General features: G+C 53.9%; 1 protein-coding gene across 12 annotated transcripts; it reads left to right on the forward strand.

The window, feature by feature from the left end:
• The first annotated feature begins 90 nt into the window (after nt 1-90).
• On the forward strand, nt 91-8,868 carry Lgals12 (galectin 12). Of its 12 annotated transcripts, none has more exons than XM_010632949.3 (11): nt 91-352; nt 1,268-1,420; nt 2,580-2,668; nt 2,748-2,961; nt 3,536-3,655; nt 4,169-4,216; nt 4,694-4,720; nt 5,250-5,338; nt 7,160-7,310; nt 7,748-7,855; nt 7,998-8,868. In XM_010632949.3, the coding sequence occupies exons 1-11, from the start codon at nt 305-307 to the stop codon at nt 8,112-8,114; spliced, it is 1,164 nt and encodes a 387-aa protein (XP_010631251.1). In that variant the 5' UTR covers nt 91-304; the 3' UTR covers nt 8,115-8,868. The 12 variants fall into 12 exon arrangements, with proteins under 12 accessions (XP_010631251.1, XP_010631244.1, XP_010631245.1 ...); XM_010632942.2 differs by having other exon boundaries at nt 307-352; nt 943-1,420; XM_010632943.1 differs by lacking the exon at nt 91-352 and having other exon boundaries at nt 360-1,420; nt 4,169-4,207.
• Nucleotides 8,869-10,560: the final 1,692 nt, after the last annotated feature.

Consider the following 10,560-nt stretch of genomic DNA (forward strand, 5'->3'; position numbering starts at 1 on the left):
CAAACGGCGGGGGCTGGGCGCGGGGAGGGCCGGGGACCAGGAGGCGTTGGCTCTGAAAAACTGATCTGCCACACCCTAGCTCCAGACAGATCCACAGACACTCGGGCCCCTGTTGTCCTGGAACAGGGACAAGCTCCTGGGGTGTTTCAAGCTCACTCGGGACCCTCACAGGTATCCCAAGCCAGGTTCGCCTGAGAGGGCTGTACTCAGGTCTCCGAAGCAGTCGTTAAGGTAGAACGAGGTCACATGGTCAGGGTCTGCACAGAAGAGATTAAGGTGCAAACTTGTGGAGAAAGGTCGGGAGATGCCCGCCCAGCCCTCTAGCAGGGAGAGAACAGACTTCTCCCTTGCGGTAAGTAAGCAAGTCCTGGAGCTGAGGGGGCGAGGGCCTGGCCTCGGGCCACAGATGGGCCCTGCTGGGAGGGGCTGCAGTCTGATCCCAGGGTCTTCACTGGCCTCCCACTGCCCCCCATTTTCCTGGATGCTCCTGACCTAATTTGCCACGTGAGCATCTGCTCCCCACTCCACCTGCCCAGCAACATCTGCACCCTAAGCCTTCCAGTGAGGCCTAAGTGAGAGCTTCTCCTGGAGTGGCACTGGCCTGTTCAAACGCAGCAGCTGGGGCCTGGCATCCAGATCCAGGGGCCCCGAAGCAGAGCAGCCCTGCTCTGTCTCCTCACCCAAACTCCCACCCTCTGCCCTCTGCCCTCTGCCACCACAAGCTATGCACTTGGCCCCTATCCTTGTCCGGTCCTGCCAGGACGTCGGGCTGCAGTACAGGGCCTCCCAAGTCAGGCTAAAGTTAACAGACTGCACTAGTAAAGGGAAGGCTTCCTAGAATTTGAACCAGCATTGGAAAGTCTTTCCTAAAATGGATATCCAGGCTCTTTCTGACCCAGACCTCCAGTGAGATACTACTGTGGCTTCCACCTCCTTCCACAGGGAACAGAGAGGGGCAGCAGCTTGCCCAAGAGCACACAGCATGCCTGAGCAGAGACTGAGCAGGAGTCCAGTCCTCTGCACCCCCAGCACCTCACCATCTCTTCTCAGTCTGGGGTGGGGGTCCTCTCCTTACCCTGTTTTCAAAGCGCTCTCTTCACCCCAGCTGCACCTGGCAATGCCAACTAATGCTGAAATGGGCCCATGGGGGACTGTGAAACTTGGAAACAGGGGAGTGGGGCAAGGGGCAGAGATGAGGGGAGGAGAGGAGGCTGCTGGGCAGGCGGGGCCTCACGTCCACCCCTCCTCACTGGCCGGGGAGCTGCAGGCCTCGGGGACAGCTCCAGGCCCCAGCACCCCAGTCTCATCAGCTCCAGGGAGTCACAGCGCAGCCCCAAAAGCACAGGCAGCCATGGACCCTGGGGAGAAGCTGGATCCACTTCCTGACAGCTTTATCCTGCAGCCGCCAGTCTTCTACCCGGTGAGCAGCAACCCCCTCCCACAGCCTGGAGCCTGCTGGGACCCTGGGGTCCCCATTTCCAGGAAGCTGGGGAAGGGGAAAGGAGGCTGCCTCCTTCTGCTCCTCTCATTCGCTGGGTGTCCGGTAGACTTGTAGCAGCCGCTCCTACAGACGCCCCACTAAGGGACACTCTAATCACCTTCCTCGCTTGGGTGCCTCTTTCCTGGGCTCTGTCAGCCCCTCTGCAACCCTTCTTGCCGGGAGCACAGGAAGCAGGAACACGGGCTGCTGAGCCAGCTAAGCAGCAGTGCTGTGACAGGTGAGGTCCCTGGCCTCCTGTCCTGCTCAGCTGCCCAATTGACCAGCAAGTTCCAAGCTCCTTGCTGTACCAGCTACAAGCTGCAGCCCAGAATTGAGCCTAGGGCCCCAACTCTTTCTAGGTGGCTTTTGCTTCTGAAGGCTAGAAGGCAACACACGCAGCCCGATCTCAGGGTCCTCCAGAGTGCTCTGTAGAGGTGCAGTTTTGAGGGGTCTCACAGGGAGACAGCCAGGGCCAGGACCAAGCCAGACACAAGCACATGCTTGTGCTGCTCAGGGAGACTGGAATAATACAGACACCAACCAGACGGTGCTTGGAGAAGACATAGGGGCAGGAAGGAGGACAGCTCCAGAGCTATGGTGGGGTTAAGCTTAGGGTTAGGGGGCTGGAACACATGCAGTATGTTTTAGGAAGGATCGGGGTTAGTGGTAACAGCTTCCCTGTGGAAACAATGGCCTAGGAAGACATCTGGGCCACTTTTAGCCCCCGCCCTTAGGGCGTGTCCCATTCTGTCCAGTCTTTTTGCTTCCTAGACCGTAGCCATTAGATAGTCTCCAGAAAGCCTCAAAGTCAGGCTTCTGGGGACTGAGGTGGCCTCCCTGGGGACACAGCAGCCATGACACCCTGGGCTGGGAGAGGGAACTGAGAGGTGCTCTGGTGGGCACAGAGTGGCTGTGACACATCTTCACCCAAGAGAAGGAAGTAGAAGAGAACATGTTAGAGGAAGTTGACTCTTCCCAGTAAGGACATTCCCTGTTCAGAGTAGGAGAGCTGAGTGTCCTCTTCTTCCTTCCCTACTGCCCAGCCACAGGGCCCTGGCCTTTCCTCCAACCGCACAAATGGCTTCCTCCCCTTGCTCAGGTTGTTCCTTACGTCACAACCATTTTTGGCGGCCTGCATGCAGGCAAGATGGTCATGTTGCAGGGAACAGTCCCCCTAGATGCACACAGGTACTGGAAGAGCTCTGGGGATGCAGCTGGGGCTCCCCCACCTCAGCAGACTCTGTGGGCTCTGATAGAGTTGCTGCAGGTTTCAGGTGGACTTCCAGTGCGGCTGCAGCCTGAACCCACAGCCAGACATCATCATCCACTTCAACCCTCGCTTCCACACCAGCAGGCCCCATGTCATCTGCAACACCTTGCACAGAGGACACTGGCAGACCGAGGCTCGGTGGCCTGGGCTGGCCCTGCAGAGAGGGACTGGCTTCCTCATCCTCTTTCTCTTTGGGAATGAGGAGGTGAAGGTGAGCAAGAGGGTGGTCCCAGAGAGTTGTGTGCTCCCACCCTCCTTCACTTGGCTGTTGCCCCCACCCAGTGCAATGGCACTCGGGGGAGAGGGCTGAGGAGCCACCATGCTGTCCACCCTGGGCCCCTTCCATGGCACAGGGAGTACTTACAGAGTGCTTGCTGGATACCAGGTACTTCTAAGCCCTTACCTTGGGGGTTTCAGGGGCTGGAGATCGACCCAGAGCCCTGTATGTGCATGCTAGGCAAGTACTGTCACTGATCCACACCCAGTCCTCTGAGCCACTGGTCCACAAACCCAGGGTGGGTGACTTTATGATCGCCATCTGACAGTGGCAGTAGCAGGGAAAAGGTGACATTCGGCTTAGGCCCCTCAGCAACCCCTGCCAGAAAGGTGGCAGAATCTCGAGGGCCAGGCATGGTTAAAGGACTGAGGGTGGGAGTCACCACCCAGGCTCTCCCCCAAATGTCCTTTTCATCACCTGTCACGCTGAGAAGACTGCTCTCTGGGGCAGAGAGGGAGGCAGGCCCCGCCTCACAGAGGTGGTATGAAGTCCCGCGGCTGCTCTGCAGGTGAGTGTGAACGGACAGCACTTCCTCCACTACCGCTACCGGCTCCCGCTCTCTCGGGTGGACACCTTGGGCATATTTGGGGACATCTTGGTGCAGACCGTTGGATTCCTGAACATCAGTGTGAGTTCCCTTGGGGCCAACGCCTGGGCCATGGAGGCCTCTGACTTCCTGACACCCAGACGAATGTGGGACCCACTTCTGTTCTGGCAGAGAAGGCCAGAACACCCGTGACAGAGAAAAGGGCAGGGAACCCACAATGCCAGGTGTGAGAGGGGAGAGAAAAGGTTCCAGTGGACAGGGGCACCGAGCTACAGGCAGGGTCTGTCCTACTGGCCAGGCTGGCTTTAGGAGAAGCAGTGCCGGGGAAGCCAGGTGCTAAGCACAGCAGTATCTAAACAAGCTGCAGCTGGCTGGGCCTCGTTCCCCAACAAACTTCCAAAACAGACCTGGGGACCTGCCATCCAGGACTCTGACTCAACAAGCCCAACGCAAGTGTGGGAACTACACCTCAGAAACCAGGTTTAGGACGTACTGCCCAGCTGTGGGAAGCAGGCACGGTCAGGTGGCTGAAGGGCCACGTGGGCAGCCTCAAGGCCTGCGGGGTCCTGGATGTGCCCTTCTCTTTCTGAACAGCCATTTGCAGAAGGCAGCAGAGAGTATCCAGCTGGACACGTGAGTCAGGTGTGGCTGGCTGGACCTGTGGTCGGACAGAGCCAACCTGCTGCTTCCACTGCTCAGGCCCCGTGCCCTTCCCTCCTGTGGCTGCACCCGTGGGTGGGACCTGGACTTGTCCTTCCCAGCCTCTCTTCAGGGTCATCCGGGGAGATGACAGGGTTGAGGCCTGGAGGGATTAGGGACCACAACTCCCAGCAGAAGACCCCTTTCGGTGGGAGCTCTGGATCCGCAGATCCACCATGCAAAGGGCTGGGGTGAACCTCACAGCACAGAGAGCAGTGAGGCCCCTGAGCTTGCTCATGGTGCGATTCCTCCCCATGGCTCCAGAGCCAGGGGGTCCCGGATTCAAGGGACCCCTCTGGGGCTCCCACAACTGCTGCCATGAGAGACAGAAGCCCCAGGGTCCCCAAGGAGTAGGATGACCTCCAGGACTCCCTTCGTATGACAAACCCCAAGGGCTCCTGGGTCTCTCTTTCTCCACAGCCCTTCCTGCTTCAGAGTCCCCGGCTGGTGAGTGACCCCACATGTCCCTTGGAGGTGTAATCCCGTATCAGGTCCCTCAGAGCAGAGGGAGGAGTCAAGACATGGGCATCCTGTACTGGAAAAAGCCCCCAGCCTCAGTTTTCCTTCTTGTATGCTATGGGCAAGCTAAGCAGCTCCAGGCGAAAGCTCCAGATTTGTCTTCCCTTTCCTCCATTTATGCTGCAAGAAGATACTGGATGCTTCCCAGTTCAGGCTCTAGATGGAGAGTCAGGGCAGCCTCAGCCTCTGTTGTTCGTAGACTGAGGTGGAATGAGCCACCACACAGCTGTGACAGCCCGGTGTGCTCAGGCCCCTGATGCACGTTTGTGCAGGAGATGCCCAAGCTGCACCCCACAGGCCTGCAGCAGGAGCTACTTGACACATGATGCTGACTCCAGTGAGGAGAACCTGCTACCCCAATGCTCCCCACCACTGAGAAGCCCAGAAGCTGCTCCTGGCAATGGGGACCTTCCTGAGTTCCCCAGGTCACTGTCTCCATCCTCTCCCTGTCCTTCAGGAGCTGCCCTGCTCACGCACCCTTTCTAGGGGACTCTGGCCTGGACAGGTCATCATAGTTCGGGGGCTGGTCTTGCAAGAACCAAAGCAGTAAGTATCCAACCAAGCATCACCTCTTTTAGTTTCCCAGCACCACCATGCAATCCCCTTGCTGCAGGTGAGAAAACAGCATAGAGAGCCGTAAATTGACCAAAGTCATAGAGCCCATAAAAGTTAGGCTGGGATGGGGACTAGTGGCCATCTTGTGGCAGCATCTCCTGTACTGGTGCCGCTGTGGGGCCACTGGGGAAAAGAAAATGCCATGCAGAACCAAGCTGAGGCCCAGGGAGCACACGTGGCCTTTCACAGGGACATGAGACTTGATTTAGGTGACTATCCCAGAAGGGACAGCTGACACCCCGAAACCAGGATCCAGGACTCGGAGACACTTGCAAGATGGTGCTGCCTGGCTCTTTCTCCAGAGAGTGCTCAGACCTAGGTCTGGTGGGCAAATCTAGCTGGACCAAGGCCTGGGTCTAAGTGCCCCCTGGAGGGAAAGCCAGGCCAGCTGACTGTCTGGAGGAAAGGCCTTGGCTTCTGTGCCTTTGCCAGGGCACACTGCCTGTTTTGTCACCTGCTCTGGTCACCTGTTACTTGTGTAACACCGGGCATTGACGTTTCCTCTCTGCCCCAGGGTCCGGATCAGTCAGGGGTTAATGGTGATGTGGGACTTGGGTGGTGCTCAGAATGGTGAACTACAATGGATGGTGACGGAATTACCTCAAGGCAGGGGATGGTGGAGAGGGCAGCACCTGTGCTCTCTCTGCCTTGCCACTGTCTTATTTTAAGTTGCTGACCTCACCAGGCCTTTCCCCTCGAGCTCCTGACACAGGTGAGCTCTGAAGCACTAGGTTGGAAGGAGGGCTCCCGGAGCCAGGTCCTCCCTTGGTTTCTCCCCTGAGTACTTTTGTGTACTCAGGCAAGGCACTCTGTGTGTCTGACTTCCCCTGCTGGAAGAAGAGAAAGATGGTCCCAAACTGGTGGGGAGCTAAAAAGGGATTTGGTGACCAAGTACATCTCCCTCCCCCAAAACTGGGAGGCCTGATACCAGATCCTTGTCCCAGCTCAAGGTCACATGGTGGTTGTTAGTGACAGCAGCCATGATGCATGAGGTGCAGAGAAAGAATATCCCAGGGTCCTGTCATGCCAGGTCTTCTGTCTCTCTCTAAAGAGAAGTCAAAAGCCATCTTTTATATAAAATTGGTCTTTGAATGTGGCATTCATTTCAAACAAAAGACGATCATAGAGCAGGCAGAATATTCCCAAAGGCCTGCTCAGCTGTGGCCCACAAACATCCATCCAAACTTAGCCCATGCCTGGCACTGGCAGGCCCATGGCAAACACTAGGCTGCTACCATTTCTGAACAGCTGAGGGCTTGAGTCAGATAGAGGGAGCAAGTGCAGGACGACCAGGTTCCTTTCCAATGAAGAGCTGTTATTATTCCTAAATTACAGATAAAGAAATGGGCAGAGAGATTGCATGACTTGCCTGAGGTCCCGGGACCAGAAAGCAGCAGAGTTGACTCTAACCACTGAGCATTCTACAAATTAAGACACCTGGAATTCAGTTAACATTCAATACGTACTAACCACCACTTTTTATCTCCGTAGTTATCCTCATTTTCAGGAGGAGAAACTGAGGCTCCAGCTAGGTGATAACCCCCTGCCATGGCCCCTCAGTCAGCCGAGAGCTTGATCTCAGCTCTAAACCTGTTCTTCTAGCTCCTCTGCACCATGAGGCATCAGGCACTCAGCCCTGGGCAGTCTCGGCACTTAGCCCTGGGACTGCCCCCATCCCTGCCTGGTACTCAGTGTCCTCGGGACAGGGGGACGGCCGGGCGGCCAACACCCTGCTCTGGCCACTTCCTGCAGCTTCACACTGAGTCTGAGGGACGAGGCTGCCCGGATACCTGTGATGCTCAGAGTCTCCTTCTCAGACTACACACTGTCCTGGGTCTCTCCCTGGGGAAGCAAGACACTAATCGCGGCGCCCTTCCTCTTTTACCCCCAGCGGTTTTTTGAGGTAGGTCAGAGCCACGTGGCACATCCTTCTGGATGGAGTCCAGAGCTAAACCCCACAATAACCTGGTTACCTTGGGGTGGGTGGACAGGGTGGATGCCCAGGGCTAGGAGCCAACAGAGAGAACGTCTATTTGCTGGCACACAGCCCTCTGTGCCAGTGCTGGGGCCCTAACCCAGAGACCAGGCACAGTAAGTGCAAGTGGGGACCCATGCATCACTTAAGTGAAAGCTTCCCAAATAAATCAAGAGCACAGCCAGGGTGGAAACCACTTTGCTGACAGCAAGGCCCCAGTGCGGTTGGCAAAATGGGCCAAAACCAAGAAGACCCTGGTCATTGGCCGTGGTGGACTGATGACAAGCTGAGCCTCCAAGTCATGTCCTTGTCCCCCAGGGAAGGGGTCTATGTGGACACCACTCACCTACATGGCCCCTTGCCAGGTGCTGCTCCTGTGCCAAGAGGGTGGGCTGAAGCTGGCACTCAATGGCCAGAGCCTGGGGGCCACCAGCCTGGGCCAGCAGGCCCTGGAGAGACTGCGGGAGCTCCAGGTCAGTGGAAACATCCAGCTGTACTGTGTCCACTGCTGAGGAGCTCTGAGTGGCCCAGCCCAAAAGAGGAAGCCAGCCTGTGCCAGGGCCTCTCAGAGTGGCACCCACCTGCCACCACCGTGCAGGCTTCATTTATTCCTAGGTTACAGCCCGGGTCTGCACCAACCTGAGATGGTGCCAACACTGCTGCTCCCCCACCCAGATTTGCTCTGGCTTCTTTGGGGCCAGCACTGCCCATGGGATAGTCTGTGCAGCCTGATGAAGATTCTCAGAAGGGGCCCAAAGAACCTGGATATTTATTCTGTTCCTACCCAGCAGCTCTGGAAAAACTGGCCCAAGCCAAAGGGGCACTTGTTCCACCCAGCACTCAGACTCTGTCTTCAGCAGACATCCAGCATCAGCAGAGGGGCTGGAGTTCATGATGTTATGAGCCCCGGGCTGGGCCGGACACACCCCTCCCACACTCATCCCATCAGCCAGCTTCGGTCCATGACACAGGCCAAAGCCGTGCAGAGTTTCTCTACAGCAAGTCATGGACCACACCTCAGAAACACACAGTAACAGCAGGGAAGAGAGGGAGAGGGAGAACTGTCCTGCCCTGTGGGCCATCAGCACAGGTGCACAGCCAACCTACGCTTCCTCCACCAACCACACAGGAGACCTGGGCCCCTAGGTTACGGCATGGCCCAGGTGTGTCGTGGTTTGTGTCACCCTGACTCCTGTGGGTTCACTCTATGACATCCACACAGGCAGGAATTGCCAAACAATGCATTTTTAGAACTTATCCATCACTGGGTGACACATAAAGAAAGAATGTAGAGAAAATGAACCCATATGATGGAATGGCTGAAATGAGTATTTTTGTAGTTTTGTACCCTACAAGCAGAGAGCAACAATCTTTGCTCATCCCATTTGCCAAGATTGATTATCACAGGGAGAATCTTAGTAAGTTCCCCAGAATAGAGATTGCATAGCAAATCACCCTCAGCATAACCCAGGGAAAGTGGACATCAGACATCAGTGAGAGAGTAACTGAGTAGTAACGACCTAGAAACCAAGGTACTGAGTTCTGGACAGGATCTAGGCCAAGGAGGAGCCAATACATGTGCTGGATGTACCAGAGGCTACAGACCCAAGGCTAGAATGAAGAATACGGGCAGCTTTGCCCTAACACTCACTGAGCTGCGAGCAAAGCCTGTGCCACTGCTGAGTGTGTGCACACTTAGGACTAGTGTGCTATACAAAAAGAATTTAATGACCAGGCCTTACTGAGACAGCTGTTCTTAGAAATTCCTGTATAGAAGGCTGGCTTTGGATGACCTCTGGGAATGTGTTAGTTCCCACACAGACATGGAACTTGCCCTAAATGATAGAGTGATTCATTGTGCCCGGACGAGGGTGACACTGTGGCCCATGCTGAGTGTGTCTCCTTGCTTCTGGGAGTCAGCTTGCCTGTAAATGTTAAGCAGAGGACCTACATCATTCAACTTCAACAAAAACCCCAGACTTCTGGACTCGGGATACCTCTGGCAGATAGACCTTAGGCATGTAGTTACAACTCCTAAAGGAAGAATTTGCAGGTCCTGTGTGCCACCCTAGAGAGGACTTTCACACGCCTGCACCTGGCTTCCTCTAGATGCTGCCCCTTAGACCCTTCCTTTTCCTGATTTTGCTTTGTATCCTTTGCCCTAATAAATCTTAGCTGTGAATCTATTTGCTGAGGCCTATGCATCCTCATAGTGAACTAGTAGATCTGGAACTGGTCTCGGGCTCCCTCAAAATGTGTCTTCTTGGTAGATGGACTCGACATTAGGTGAAGCCCTTCATTATCCTTTTATGCTGAAATGACCTTGACTGATGCTAATGGAGCCACTGTAGTGTTCTTTGATTCTGTTTACATGTACATCTTTTTCTATCCTACTTTTTATCTCTCTACACTTATACTTTTAACCTATTTATATGTATATTAACCTTTTACAGTAAGTCCCCAACTTACAGATGAGTTTGTTCCAGGAGTGCATAAGTCAGATTCCTTCATAAATCCAACAAAGTAAGTCTACTAATCTTTGACACAGACGTAAATGTAAAGCATTAAAAACACAAAATACTGTAAATAAACTTTTACTTTTATAGAACCTTAAAATGGTGATAACTGGCATATAGGGGATGGCATGGAGTGAGCATCTACAAATGTTCATAATGCAAGGTCTGTTTGTATCTGTGGAAGTTCGCAACTCAAATGTTTGTAAGTTGGAGATTTAATTGTACTTTTAACCTGTCTGCTTGAATTCAGTTTCTTGTAATAGCATGTAGTTAAGTCATAGTTTCAGTTTGTATTTTTAAAATCCATTCTGATCATCTCTTTCTTTTAATGGTTTATTTAGACCACTTACATTTGAAGTGGTTACTGATATGTTTGAATGTAGGTGTATCATTTTATTATTTATTTTGTTTGTTCTCTTTGACTCAGCTTGTTTTTGTTTTCTGGGTTTTTGTTTTTTGTTTTTGTTTTTCTCCCTCATTCTGTGAAAGACCCTTATTTTAAGAGAATGAAAAGACAAATTACAAACTGGGAGAAAATATTTCTAGGCCCAGGGATTTAGCTCAGTGGTGCTGCCACCTGCCTCACAAGCACAAGGACCAGAGTTCAAACCCTGGGACAAAAAAATAAAATAAAATAAATAAATAAATATATATATATATAT

The sequence above is a fragment of the Fukomys damarensis genome, unplaced genomic scaffold (assembly GCF_012274545.1).
Source record: "Fukomys damarensis isolate Sample0158 unplaced genomic scaffold, DMR_v1.0_HiC HiC_scaffold_27, whole genome shotgun sequence".
In the NCBI taxonomy this organism is placed as follows: domain Eukaryota; kingdom Metazoa; phylum Chordata; class Mammalia; order Rodentia; family Bathyergidae; genus Fukomys; species Fukomys damarensis.

Excerpts from the sequence above, each read along its gene's own strand:
- Lgals12 (XM_010632942.2), top strand. The coding sequence starts at position 983 with ATGCCTGAGCAGAGACTGAGCAGGAGTCCAGTCCTCTGCACCCCCAGC. Across the intron at positions 2,962-3,535 it reads TTGGGAATGAGGAGGTGAAG|GTGAGTGTGAACGGACAGCA; the intron begins GTGAGCAAGAGG and ends GCTGCTCTGCAG. Across the intron at positions 7,311-7,747 it reads ACCCCCAGCGGTTTTTTGAG|GTGCTGCTCCTGTGCCAAGA; the intron begins GTAGGTCAGAGC and ends GCCCCTTGCCAG.